At 56.0% G+C, this 14,538-nt stretch overlaps 1 protein-coding gene across 1 annotated transcript in view; it reads right to left on the bottom strand.

The window, feature by feature from the left end:
- Positions 1-14,538, bottom strand: part of CFAP77 (cilia and flagella associated protein 77) — a 132,207-nt gene that overhangs the window by 25,626 nt on the left and 92,043 nt on the right. The window contains exons 4-5 of the mRNA XM_040482721.1: positions 6,240-6,345; positions 2,028-2,129 (exon numbers count right to left, since the gene is read on the bottom strand). Of these exons, the coding sequence (XP_040338655.1) occupies positions 2,028-2,129; positions 6,240-6,345 (208 nt within the window). The remainder of the gene's footprint in view (positions 1-2,027; positions 2,130-6,239; positions 6,346-14,538) is intronic.

Here is a 14,538-nt window from a genome sequence, read left to right as displayed (position 1 = left end):
CTGGGGTGGGGTGCCTGGGGACTCTTCGGGGCTGTCCAAGGCAGTGCCCAGGGACGAGCCCTGCTCCAGAGGAACTTCCGGAACCCCGCGAACGTTCCCGAAAAGATGGCAAACACACTGTGCACCCCGGGGCTCTGTGCCCCCGGCACAGCACAAACTCTGTGCCCCCGAAGAGTCGGGGGGCACTCGTCTGAAGATGAGGCGTACTAAGCCGTGAACGTGACTTGGCACGAGGTGGGGCCCCAAGCAAAAGGGCACCATCACAGGATGCCTCCCATGGTTCCCGCCCGTGTTTCACAACGGTCTAGAACGGAAGAACGGCTCAGCCCAGTCCCCTCTCTTGAAAGCAGAAACTTGTTCGTTCGCTTCTGTGCTTGCACACCCACCCCGGGCCGGGCACCGCGGGGACACTGGCGTGCCACACCCGCCCCCCGACGCGGGAGCCTCCCGGGGAGGGGCTGGGGGTGGGGGGAGGCCCCTTCCTTGCTCTGCTGGGCCAAGACCGCCCGAGCCCTCCTTTGTCTACCGCCTCGAGGCGACGGGCAGATTCCAAATCGGAGCCGAGGGGCTGGGGGTTGATGCTGAGTGACGTTTGCGGTGGGGGGGGGGGGGAGGGTGGTCTCGTGTCCGTGGAGCCCTGGGTCCCCGTCCCTCCCCGGGGCAGCATCCCAGGGCAAATCAGAGAGAAAATCAGAGCAGAAAGAGCAAAGGGGGACAAACAACAGAAGGAGGGGCTGGGGCGGAGGCTGTGGAGAGAGAAGTAGGGGCGAAACGTGGCTAGAGAGGCAGGCGGTTGGGGGAGACGGAGGAACCAGAGCTGAGCCGCGCGGCCAGGCCAGGCCGGGGAAGCCACACACAAAGCGACGCGGGCAGGGCATCTCCCTCTCGGCGGCCGGTCGTGTTCGAGTGCGGGGCGGCGTGGGCTGACGGGCTGCGGGCGGATGGTCACTGACATGTGCTGACGGAGGCCACTTGGGCAGGACGCAAGAGGCCGCGTCGGGGGGCAGGCAGGCTTCTCCGCAGAACTCAGCAGCCTGTTCGATTGCATTAGGCTCAGGAAGCCACTGGCCCCTTCATTGTCTAAATTGCAGTTTAAGTCAATGCCGCGGGTGGCCTGGGCTGGCCAGAAACGTGGCTTTGTCCAGCTGTCTTCCTGGGGCCGCGCGTGTCCCTGTGGCTCCCCAGAAACGCTCGCGCGGGGCCCGAGTTGGGCACGGCCAGCTCCCCTGCCACTCGGAAGCTGCTGTCCCCAACTCTCCTGTGGACAATGCCCCCGGCCCTCACGTTCTCTTCCCCTGCTAAAAGACTCGGAAGATGAATCCCCCTCTGGGTGTGACAGGGCCACGTGGCCTAGCGAACCCCAGCTCAGTTCAGAGGCGGGAGCACGGCGGGTGCTAGATCATTCTGGGTGTGTGTCACCCCCTTATGTCAGCCCCTAGTGGACATTTGCTCTCCTCCCCCCAGGGACGGACGCCACCTTGCTGGGGGGTTTAGCGCTGGTGGTGAGGGGCCGTCCTCCCCCTCAAGTCCCCAGTGCAGGATGTGGTGGGTCAACGACCCCATCGGTGGGGGGGGGGAGGGGGAGGGGTTTGGCCCGGACAGTGTCCACTGTGGTGGGCAGACAGCCAGGCTCTATGGTCAGACGGCCCGGGTCCAGCGCAAGGCTGCCGCTTAAGCCCACGTTGGCCGTGCCCCCTGTCTGCAGAATGATTTCAGCTCAGGTCAGGATCTCACGGTTCTGGGGTTCGAGCCCCGCGTCAGGCCCTGCGCCGACAGGGCGGAACCTGCTTGGGATTCTCTGTCTCTCTCTTTCTCTGCCCCTCTGCGCTCCCCACTCTCTCTCTCAAAATAATTAAATAAACTTTAAAAAAATTATAAAAATATATGTATATAATAGTCGCTATTATTATGCCAATCAGTGGTTAGAAGCCCACAGACTCTCACTGCCTAGGAGACAGGTGAGGACCCACCAAAGTGAGGGGCATCCGCCCTCGGGGCGGGAAGGGGCAGGTGGAGGTAAGACTGACCTTCTGGAATTGAGGCATATGCCAGAGGGCGTCCAGCTTCACGGGCGGCTTGTACTTTCGCAGCTGACTGCTCCGGGTCTCATACAGCTTCCCCAGGACCACCTGCAGGCCGGAGAGATGCGGAACTGGGTGCTTACCTGGAGCAGCGCGGGCTGTGAGGACGGGGTGGGGGGCGAGGGCAGAGGGCTGGCATTCCTTGTGCTGCAGACCCCCGGGTCACGGTCCTCCCAGTCTGACTTCACGGCACCTGCTGTGCTCAGTGGACTGTGGGACCGCTGGGGGCCACGAGCGTGTTGTTCTGATTTTCTGCTTTGGCCCTAAAACTGGCGGGGCTGCTTCGTGCGGAGGTAAACTTCCCGTGACCTGCCACGGCGTGAGCTCTGGGGACCCTCGTGGGACAGGGTCCCCACTAAGGCCCTGGAGGGGCTCACTTGTGGGCTCTGTTTCTCTAAGACTTGTTACACTAATATGTTTTGTGCACTTTTTCTTTCCTTTCCTTTTCAAAAAAATTTTTTAAAACCTGTTTTTATTTATTTTTGAGAGAGCGAGCGAGCATGAGCGGGGGAGGGGCAGAGACAGAGGGAGACGCAGATTCTGAAGCAGGCTCCGGGCTCCGAGCTGTCAGCACAGAGCCCGACGCGGGGCTCGAACCCACGAACTATGAGATCGTGACCCGAGCCGAAGTCGGACGCTTAACCGACTGAGCCACCCAGGCGCCCCTCTTTTTTTTTTTTTTTTTTTTTAATTGAAGTCCAGGTGACACACGATGTTAGGTTGGTTTCGGGTGTACAACACAGAGATGTGACAAGTGCTCGCCACGAGGGCGGCTTCCGTCCGGCACCACACGCTATCACCGCGGCACTGACCGTATCCCCGGTGCTGTCTCTTTTCTGCCCGCGACTCGCTCGTCTCGTAACTGGAAGCTGGTATCTCCCACTCCCCTTGAGTAGGACCTCCAACATGCAGAAATCTCCAGGCCCGCAAAGTCCAGATCTGCCCTGGGGGCCACCAGCGCCGCGTCCCGTCTGTTCTGATGGCAGAATCTGATGAACTTTCCGCTCCTACCGCAGCCGATCCGCGGCTGTGACGTGAGGCGCGTGACAGGTGCGGCCGACAGACGATAAAAGCAAAACCGGAGGTCGCGGGAGATGCCACCACCCCACCGAACCCCGTTTACCGGTGTATTTTGTCAACGATTTGTAATAATTTTATCGAACGTGTCGGTGGATAACGTAGACGTCCTTTGGATCGGCTGCCTTCTCCGCCTTCTAGAACGGTTCTGAAAGTATCTGCAGACCACAGCAGAGAGGCTGTCCAGCCAGGAGCGACTGAGCCGGCCTTCAGAATCAGAAGGACGCAGGCACCCCGCTGCACCTTTCTAAATGGAAAAGGGTCTCCTCTGCAAACGGGTCACTGATGCCAGGCAGACAGGGTCAGTTGTAGAACCTGCTGAGTTCAGCTTTGAGTAGAGGGGCCGGGATGATGACCCGCTAAAACGGAAGCTGTTGCCGAGAATTTCGTTGGAGGTGACCGCCATCAAAACCCCAGGACATCCTGAGGTGCTGGAGGGAGACAGGCTTCCCCTCGGATGGCGGCAACTTGGCCTCCCAGACCAGCCATCTTGTCACCCCACCCCAATACATGGTTTATCAACCCCGACAGCAGCCCGAGGGTTTGTCGATCTGGGTGTTCACAGCCGGTTGTTAGACAACGTACAGCAAGAGATCCTTGGAACAGGAAGAGAACCCTGGGGCTGTTTCCACAAGTGTTTTCCGAGTGCCTTCTATGCACCAGGCACGGCATGGCGGGCCCTCATCTGAGCTGACCGATTTTTTGCCCAGTGAGGGGACCGGGACCCTCCGACTAAGGGTCTTTTTTGCCCAGTGAGGGAACTTGGACCCTCGGCCCCGGAGCACCCCAGGTCCCCACCAGTGCTTGGGGTGGAGCCGTCGCATTAGTGGGGTGCTCTGCTGAACAAGGAGGGGCACTGGCCACGGGCCGTCTCTAGAGTCAGACGACGGGAGCTTGGTTTGCCACGGATTCGCAACACTCTGAGTTGCCGTGAAATTGCCGCTAATTAAAAACCACGACCAAATTGGAGCTATAAAGCAGTTTGTCATGGCAGGGCTCCCTCTGAAACCGGTCGTTACCATAGTACGTTGACTCTTTCCTTGAGCCATTAACGAATAAACTAGTCATGGGCTGCTTTTAAAATGTTATTACGGCATTCTGCCTTTTAATGAGCTGGTGTCTCTTACTCTACCGATGACAAGAACAGCGCGGGAGGGGCCCTGGCAGCCCGCCACGGGGCTGGGGAGACTGGCGCCCTCTGTCCCTCGGTGCCTCTCCTGGCCTGGCCTGAAGACGCCAGAATCCTTGGTAAGACTCTTCCAGTCCCCAGGTCGGTTCTAGGACATCTTTGCCCCGTTGCTGAACTCCATCATGGGCACTCCCTTAATCAGCAAGAGCGGGACCTCGCCATCAAAGGAGCCGGCAGTCGGTTGAGCGTCCGACTTCTGCTCAGGTCATGATCGTGTGGTTCATGCCTTCGAGCCCCGCGTGGGGCTCTGCGCTGACAGCCCAGAGCCTGGAGCCTGCTTGGGATTCTGCGTTTCCCTGTCTCTCTGCCCCTCCCCTGCTCGTGCTCGGTCTGTCTCTCTCTCTCTCAAAAGTAAATAAACATTAAAAAAACAATTCAGGGGCACCTGGGTGGCCCAGTCGGTGAAGCGTCCGACTTCGGCTGGGGTCATGATCTCACGGTTCGTGAGTTCGAGTCCCGCGTCGGGCTCTGTGCCGACAGCTCGGAGCCTGGAGCCTGCTTCGGGTTCTGTGTCTCCCTCTCTCTCTCTGTCCCTCCCCTACTCATGAGCTGTCTCGTTCTCTCTCTCTCTCTCTCAAAAATAAACATTAAACAAATTTTTTTTTAATTAAAAAAAAAAAAAAAAGCCGAGACTCTGGGGCTGGACACACCCAGGTCCAGGCCTGGCTCTCAATCCCTCGGAGCCTAAGTTTCCCCACACAGAGAGCCCAGCCTCACGGGCTGCTCAGGAGAGAGGACGCAGGAACACAGGTGTGCGCTCGGCCCGGCTGTCTGCACCGAGCTGGGCGTAGGGACCGGACTGGGCGCGATTGCTGTAACAACCAGAGACACTAAGGTCGCGTTTCTAGTGACATCTGTGTAGCGCTGCACGAACGTCAGCCTGGATCGGCTGCGGCTCACACACCGTTAGCCACCGGCAGCGTTAGGGCACGGTTCTGTCCTCAGCCTCAGTTTCCCTGCGCGGGCACCGCCTCCCTGGGGCTCAATTTGCATGCCCAGGAAGCAGGAATGACACCCACGTCAGGGACTTTGGTCAAACATCAGTGAAACGAGGTACGTGATGTACGGGAAGGGGTCTAGCGTGTGGCCTATTCGTCAGCTTCACGTGAAACAAACTGTATTCCTTTTTTTTAAAAAAAAATTATGTATTGGGGCGCCTGGGTGGCGCAGTCGGTTAAGCGTCCGACTTCAGCCAGGTCACGATCTCGCGGTCCGGGAGTTCGAGCCCCGCGTCGGGCTCTGGGCTGATGGCTCGGAGCCTGGAGCCTGTTTCCGATTCTGTGTCTCCCTCTCTCTCTCTGCCCCTCCCCCGTTCATGCTCTGTCTCTCTCTGTCCCAAAAATAAATAAACGTTGAAAAAAAAAATTATGTATTTAAGTAATCCCGACCCCCAACGTGGGGATCGAACTCACAACCCCGAGATCAAGAGTCGCACACTCTTCCGACTGAGCCGGCCACACGCCCCCAAAGCGTATTCCTAACGAGTAGTAAAATGTGCTCTTTATGGCATCCTGCCTTATTAGCCTTTTCTTTACAGGTAAAACTGGGCGCATTTCTGCCAGATTCGTTCGAAATCAGATCTCCCGATGCGCAAAGCCGTGGGGAGGTTTGGTGGAAGGAGATCCCCCGCTGGGAGTCGGGAGACCGGGTTCTGCTGCTGTGTCAGAGGCAGGGCCGGGACCAGAACCTTCCACTCTCAGGGCTTGAGGAGGGCTTGGGCGTTGACCGTCACCAAGATCCCTGCAGCCAATGGCACCAGGCAGCTTGACTCCCACCCTCCCAGACCCCAGTGACAAAGGTGCACGAATGTCCATCTCGAGGCTTTGCCGGGCCAGCCCCTCCCTCTGCTCCCGCCCCAACAGGGGCCTCGCCACTCTGGGGGGTGCACTTACCTTGTGCTTTTTCTCCAGTTTAATGGCTTTCTGGGTGGCCTTTTGTTCCTGCACCCAGAGCTGCTGATACCGGTGCTGCAGCAGGTCAAAGAAAGGGGTAGAAGGCCTGCAGGGAGAAAGGACAGGCAGGCTTGAGGTCTGGGAAGGCCAGCGGTCTCCTCTGCTTTCTCTCCACCGAGGGCGCCCACCTGACCTTCGGGGCTGCGGGCTGGGACATGGTGACAGAGACCCTCTAGACAGGCTTCCTGGAGCCTTTTTTGCAACGAGGCCTTGTCCTTGGGCTGCTGAAGCCATTCTTCATAAAGAATCTGTGAATCAGTCCCCTACCCCGTCCCTGCCTTCGTATCTGATCACCTTGGCCTGCCCTCACCAAGAATCCCGCCAGGTGGGTTCAGCAAGCGTCCCCCTGTCCTGGATGTGTCCCCTTAGCAGTTTTCTTGCCCTGACCCCCACACCCTGCTCCCCAGCTATAAAGCCCCACCCGTGCTCTATTCACAATTGAGCCCTGTTCTTTTTTTTTTTTTAATTTTCTTTTTAATTTTTTTAATGTTTATTTTTGAGAGACAGAGAGAGACAGAGTGCAAGGGGGGGAGGGGCAGAGAGAGAGAGGGAGACACAGAACTGAAAGCAGGCTCCAGGCTCCGAGCTGTCCGCACAGAGCCCGACGCGGGGTTCGAACTCCCGAGCTGTGAGATCATGACCTGAGCCCAAGTCGGACGCTCAACCCGACCGAGCCACGCAGGCGCCTCTAATTGAGTCCCGTTCTGCACGAAGACTCTTCTTCCTTTTGCAGTAAGTAGTACCGCGTAAAACCTTTACCCCCTCGGGGGCGCCTGGGTGGCTCAGTCGGTTTAAGTGTGTGACGTCAGCTCAGGTCGTGATCTCGCGGTTCGTGAGTTCGAGCCCCACATCGGGCTCTCTGCTGTCAGCACGGGCCCTGCTTCCAATTCTCCTTCTATCTCTCTCTGCACCCCCCCGCCCCCCTGCCCAGCTCATGCTCACTCTCTCGCTATGAAAAATAATAATAAACATTAACAAAAAAAAACCCAAACCCTTACCACCTCTAGTTTCTGACTCTGGCTCTCCTTGACAAGGGTCCCCAGCCTAGGAGAGCACTTACCCTGTGTGGAGCATTTTGTATGCCTCACCCCTGTGCAAGGCTGTGGGGGGGGGGCAGGTGGAACCTGTCCAGAGTCACCAAATAAGTGACGAGGACAAGTTTTGTACAGAAGAACCTGAGCTGGTAACTGTAGGAAGAATGATAGAATCGCGGGGAGGGAGTATTTGCTGTGCAGCTCTGAATGAAATCATGGATTTAGGTAAAAATCGTCAGTGGTGCTAATGTGATGAGGTGGATGGCTGGTGGGGGACTTCACAATGGGCCCGGTGGTGGGACGGGGGTGGGGGTGGGTCGCTGTAGCAGCTGAACTGAATGAGCCACTGTTTTTGTTTTTGTTTTTGTCTTGAGAGACAGAGGGGAGGGGGAGGGGCAGAAAGAGAGAACCCCAAGCGGGCTCCGCACCCAACGCAGAGCCCGACGTGGGGCTCGAACTCACCAACCGCAAGATCATGACCTGAGCAGAAATCAAGAGTCAGATACTCAGCCGAGCCACCCAGGCGCCCCAATGACCTTTTTTTTTTTTTTTTAATTGTGGTAAGATATACATAAAATTCACCCAAACGATCAATCTTACCATTACTGAAAGTGACAAAGGGACATGTGCCAGAAATGACACAACAGGAGGTACCCAGTACCGTCCGCCAGCCAATCTCTGGGAGCACGAAACCAAAGTGACCCTGAAGGTAGTCAAACTTCCAGACAAGCACCGTCAAACAGAAACACGACGCCAGTCCCACGCAATTGAAAGTTTTCCGGTAACAAGATGAAAAACATACCAGGTGGCGTTAGTTTTCTGAACATATTTTAGCAATCTAATCCCTTCCAAATGTTATCGTGTCAACGTATAAACCTTTAAAAATACTCGTCGGGTGTTCGAAAGGTTCGGTTTCAGAATTTGAATTTAAATTCGTTAAAATTAAGTACAATGGAAAGTTCGGTCCTTCGGGGCACTAGCCACCCGCGGAAAGCGGTTTTTAGGGAACCACTCGCTGAGGTTCGGGAGTTATTGTTTCTGTTGGAGGTGCATCCGGGTGGAATAGCATGTTGTTTACAATTTGCTTTAAAAAGGAACCCCCGGGGGCACCTGGGTGGCTCAGTCGGTTGGGCGTCCGACTTCAGCTTCAGGTCATGATCTCGTGGTTTGCGAGTTCAAGCCCCACATCGGGCTCTGTGCTGACAGCTCAGAGCCTGGAGCCTGCTTCGGATTCTGTGTCTCCCTCTCTCTCTGCCCCTCCCCCACTCACATTCTCTCTCTCTCTCTCTCTCTCTCTCTCTCTCTCTCAAAAATAAATAAATAAACATAAAAAAAAAAAAAAAAAAGAATCACCTGGGCCCAATTCCCAGAGGTTCTGAACCCAGAGGTGGGGGGAGTAGCAAGAAATCGCATTTTTAGCAGATACAGGAAATAGTTCTGATGCGGGTGACGAGGGCTGAGTAGTGGCCCTCAAGGTGATGTGTTTCCATCCTAATCCCCGGGCAACCGTGACTATGACTTTATTTGGACAGAGGGCGTTTGCAGAGGTAGTTAGGATCTCGAGATGAGATTCATAAATGTGTAAATGCTCATGGCAGCCCCGGGGAACTAATACTCAGGGGTTCCTCAGCTCACCCTTGGAAACACCACCAGAGACTGCTGTGCGGATGACGAGTGGTGTCTAGGGTGGGTCCCAAGACTAGAAATCACAGGGGTTTTTTACTGCTGAAGGAACCACAGAGCAGCGTTCTGGACGTTGTCCTGTGCGCCTGGATCACTGGGGGCTCTTGTCACAGGCACGTTCTGGATCAGTAGGTCTGGAGGGGCCGCAGGTGCTGCGGTCCAGGACCCACACTTCAAGGCTGAAGTCTTAGCACCCTAAGTCCCAAGAAGCTGTGGTCAGTCATTTCTGAGCCGGTGCATATAGACATTTTGGCCGGGGGGGAGGATCCACGGCTTGCCTCCTTGCACTTTTTTTATTAATTTTTTTAATGTTTTTATTTATTTTTGAGACGGAGAGAGACAGAGCATGAGCAGGGGAGGGGCAAAGAGAGAGGGAGACACAGAATCGGAAGCAGGCTCCAGGCTCCGAGCTGTCCGCACACAGCCCGACGTGGGGCTCGAACTCACGGTCCGTGAGATCATGACCTGAGCCGAAGTCAGACGCTTAACCGACTGAGCCACCCAGGCGCCCCGCCTCCTTGCACTTCTGAAAATGCAAGCACCCCGGGAAAGGCTCCGATCTTCCCACAGCCCAGGGGGTGCAGAAATGGAAGCATCAAGAAGAGATTTCCCCCACCACCCCTGCTCCCCCCCACCGCAGGATCGTGCGGCCAAGGGCCCAAGACGGCAAACCTCAAGCCCCTGTGGCTTGGTGTTTGATTTGATTTGCACGGCAGTCCTTTGAAAGTACCTTTGAAAGTATGGTCGACATGTCAACGTTGGGAAATTTTACACAATAAACCAGCCTTCAAGACTGTCTTGGAAATGGGTGAGTTCTGACCACACGGCCCGTCTGTTTGCGTAGCAACGATTGGCTGGGGGGGAGTATCTCGTGTCGCCTGACCGCACCCCTCTCCCTGCCCTATTGCCTCTTTACCCGACCAGCTCCACTCCCCGTGGGGCCCCTCCAGGTTTGGGATTTGGGGGCCCCGGAGGTGGTTACAGAGTTGGGCCCGGGCCCTAAATCCCCACCCAGCCACCCACCCACCCCCGTCCGTCTGTCTGTCTGTCTGTCTGTCTGTCTGTTTTCCTGGTGTAACCTCACTCCCCAGTACACAGACCTCCTTGCGACTGGACCGAGCGGGGGGCTCTATCTGAGCAGAGGTTCAGCGGCTTTGAAATGCCACTCGAGCTCAGAGGTCTCTTTACAGAGCAGCCACCAGTGTGTCTACAAACAGTGGCTCTTTGTTTTCCGGTTCCTTTACCCCTGTGGTGACTTTTATTGCTTAATTATTACACGCCCCATGCTTCTGAGCCGCCTAATTTATGGCCGTGCTTTCTAATGACACGAGATGCGTAATCTCCCAGTATCTACCCCAAGAGGCCATTCACAGCAGAAGAGCTATCTTCCCAGCAGCCCCCACTGCATACATCACCGAGAGCCTCCTTCGAGGCCCGCCCGCAGCCCGGGCTGACCGGCTTTGTGTCGTCGTCCTCCTCCGGCCAGTGGTTATTACCTGCGAAAGAGGCAGGGAGGGGCTCGGAGCCGGAGACTGGTTCGGGGGCCCCTGGCGGCCCCAGCCCGGCTGGCTGGGGGAGCAGGTTCGGGCCGTGTCCGCTCTGGCTCGTTAACTTGGATAAAAAGGCGGAGAGGCTTGTCAGGACCTGAATCGGATCCCCTCACTGTCGGCCTAGATCGGGGCCACGGGGTCCCCGCACTTGGCACGCGCTCAGCTTCTCCTGTGCCTTCCAGGCTCAGCTGTTGGGTCACCTCCTCAGGGGGCCTTGGGCGACAGCCCGGCCTTGGTCGGCCCTCGCCGGGTGCCCTCCCTCGCACAAGCGCACCGGTTCATTGGTTCGCGGGTTTGTGAGCGGCCTCGGCCACTGAAGGCCACCACCACGAGGGCAGGAATGATTCGCGTCCAGTGGCGCTGCTCCCAGTAACTGTGGCGTTGAAGAAAAGAGGGGAGGCGAGTCAGAGAAAGAAAGATCGGGCACGATGCCAGGAGATACACCTTTTCACAGCTCGGGGTACTAGAAGTTAGGCTTAGATAGGAGGTATAAGGATAAAGGCAGTAAATTGATGGAAATTGCCTTTCTCTTTTTTTAAGTCTTCAACATTTATTTTTTATTTTTTTATTTTTGAGAGGGAGACAGAGAGCAGGGGAGGGGCAGAGAGGGAGACACAGAGTCCGAAGCAGGCTCCGGGCTCCGAGCTGTCGGCGCAGAGCCCGACACGGGGCTCGAACCCACGAACCGTGAGATCATGACCCGAGCCGAAGTCGGACGCTCAACCGACTGAGCCACCCAGGCGCCCCGGAAATTGCCTCTCAGTGGAGGAAGAGAGGTCTTTTTAAACAAATAGCGTGGAAACAACCGGACGTTGTGGGCAAAAGCCCACAAAACAACCCTCCACCTAAGTCTCACACCTTCTGCAAGAATTAACTCAAAATGGATCGTGGATTTCACTGTAAACCGATAAAACTTTCTGAAGAACGCGTAGGAGGAAATTGTCCGGAGCTCGGGCCACGCTTGGTGCGGGGTTCTTGGACTTGGCATCAAAAGCATGATCCGTAAGAGAAAACAAAATTATAAATGGGACCCCCTCAAAACGAAGAACTTTGGCTCTGTGGAAGGTCCTCTCAAGAAGATGAAAAGACCATGGGGTGCCTGGGTGGCTCAGTCGGTTAAGCGCCAGACTTCAGCTCGGGTCGTGATCTCACAGTTTGTGAGTTCGAGCCCCGCGTCGGGCTCTGTGCTGACAGCTCGGAGCCCGGAGCTGCTTCGGATTCTGTGTCTCCCTCTCTCTCTGCCCCTCCCCTGCTTGTGCTCCGTCTTTCTCTCAAAAATAAATACACATTAAAAAAAAAAAAAGTTTAAAACCTCAAGGTTGACTGAAGTGCCTAAAACATCAAGAGAGCTGTGAGCACTGGGCCCGGTCTTCGGGCTCTCACAGCTTTGCTATCAACAATATTCCAAGGCTTTTCAGACTTTGCATAAAAAAGTTTCCCAAATCATGGGGCACCTGGGGGGCTCAATCAGTCAAGCATCCGACTCTTGGTTTTGGCTCAGGTCATGATCTCACGGTTCGTGAGTTTGAGCCTCATGACAGGCTCTGTGCTGGCAGCTAGGAGTCTGCTTGGGATTCTCTCTCTCTCCCTCTCTCTCTGCCCCTCCCCTGCTCACGCTGTCTCTGTCTCTCTCAAAATAAAAAGATAAATAAATAAATAAACGCTTCAGATCATTTTATCACCCCAAACTGAGACAAGGAGAACGTAGACGCCGTCGATCGGTCTCACTTGTAACAGCAGAAGAGAGAATGAGAAGTGAAATATTCCCAGGCCAAATCGGGCCATGTGTTAATAACCAGAGGCCCTGACGTCAGCCCTCTGCCCACCCTGGGGCCTAGGGGTAGGGGGGTGGGTCACTCAGGGCACAGCTCAACCCCTGCCCCTTCCCACGGGGCTTCCGGGGTAGGGCGGGGAGGGAAGAAACTTTTCTCCCAGCAAAGGCCAGAAGTCTGGATTACTACGCTTGGCTGGACATCTTAACCGACGCCCGGAAATGGTCTTTCGTGCTGGACGTGAGCAGAAAAGCCTAGGATGTCTGGGATCTCAGCGGGAAAAGGAGCCGGGCGGGGGAGAAGTTGACCCTCGGAGTCTGAACACGACATGGACATTCCAGACTTCCCCTGCGGCTCCCACTTGTTGCCTGCGCCGGTCACATTAGTAGAACTATCGGCATCTTTATTAGGGAATATTACATAGGTGCCAAAAAGGATGAAGCGGCCGCCTGTGTAATGACCCGGGAAGATCTCCGAGACCTACGGGAAGTGTAAAAACACAAGTCGGGGGAGAGAGAGGCATGCATACACGTCCATGTACATCCACACAGGTGTGGACAGGTGGAGAAAAGCCTGGAAGGGTGCGGGGCTGGCGGCAGGCACAGGGGGTGGGGCAGTCGACTTACTGCTTATGGGACTCTTGTGCAATGAATAATATAGAAAAGACAAGAAAGGAAGGGAGGGAGGAGGGGAGGGGAGGGGAGGGAAGGGGAGGGGAGGGAGGGAGGGAGGGAGGGAAGGAAGGAAGGAAGGAAGGAAGGAAGGAAGGAAGGAAGGAAGGAAGGAGGAATTCCAAGTCTGAGCGGTTAGGTGACCCAGCCAGGGCCACACAGCCAGTAATGGGGGTGACGGGTCCAAGCCCACCCCCATCCCCTGAGGCTATGACACCAGAACTCCCCACGAGCAGCCTCGGGGGACCGGGAGGCGGCTGCCAAGGGCCCAGCGGTGCCCGGGCTGTGAGGCGGTTTCAGCATTTCCGGGGTCCCTGACCCTTCGAGGGTTTTCCTCGTTTTCTTCTGCGACTGCTTTTTGCTGCTACTTGAAAACACGCTCAGCCTTTTTTAAAAGTCAATGTGGTTCTTTATAATCATAATAACAAAAGGCGTTTTTTCCGCCCCAAAATGAATGATTTTTGCCACAGGCTGAGAGCCCCTGTGGTCACAATTACAGCGATACCCTATCTGCAGCTCTCTTTTCAGAAGCTGGAGGGGGTGCCCACAGAAGGTCTTAATTATTTATCCTCACTAAATGAGCCGGGAAAGGTGGGAGTGGGGACGCCCGCACCCAGAGAGGTCAAATGGCCGATCCAGGGTCACACAGCACATTCCGCCAGCAAAGCCCGGACCCCTGCCCTCCGGCTACAGCCGAGGAAATGCCAATCGATTTGCGCAGAGGCTGAAGGGGTCTGCCAGGGGGCCGCCTGCAGACAGAGAGCGGACCCAGGGGGCCTGGCCCCAGCGGGGTCCTCCTGGAAGCAGGGAAAGGGGTTCCGGGGACTGGGGAGGTCATGGAAATGTGATGAAGTTTCATTGAACACCCAGGTGTATATGTTTTTTTTTTTAAGTGGTCCTTACACCCAACATGGGGCTCGAACTCACGACCCCCGAGATCAAGAGTTAGATGCCGTACCGACTGAGCCAACCGGGGCACCCCGCCTCCAGCTGTGTTGTCAAAATTCATCCAACGGGCACCTGAGCCATCTCAGTATCCATAAATTACACCCCAATAAAGCTGTTTGAAAAGAAAACACTAAAAAATTTTTAAAAAAGAAAAAAACTAAGGCGACAGACTGGGGAGGAAATAGCCAAGGCAGGAGTCATAACAGAGGAAGGTCTTTGTGAAGGTACTAGGGAGCCATGGATGGTTCCTGAGCGAGAGGAGAGAGGGAGAGGCGCGGCGACAGCCACGCTTCACAACTGTTGCCGCGGGGGTAGGTTTGAGGACCCAAGACCACTGCAGGGGAGGAAGGACTACACATCCCACGAATGAGATCTCAGCCCTGCGTTCGCTGACTCCTTTGTCCGTTCATCCACTTGACCCAGCCAGAAGCACGAGTGGGCTCCACTAACGAGCAGAGAGGGCGATCCCCTCTCCGAAAGGCAGGGACACGACACGCGGCAAAAGTAACGACAATCATCACAGCCCCCACTTCTGCCTGCGGCTTCAAGCCTCAGCACGACCCCTCTAGAGACAGATGCTG

Source organism: Herpailurus yagouaroundi, unplaced genomic scaffold (assembly GCF_014898765.1).
Source record: "Herpailurus yagouaroundi ecotype Mexico unplaced genomic scaffold, PumYag 160, whole genome shotgun sequence".
NCBI classification, from domain to species: domain Eukaryota; kingdom Metazoa; phylum Chordata; class Mammalia; order Carnivora; family Felidae; genus Herpailurus; species Herpailurus yagouaroundi.
This window is presented reverse-complemented; position numbering and strand designations above follow the sequence as displayed.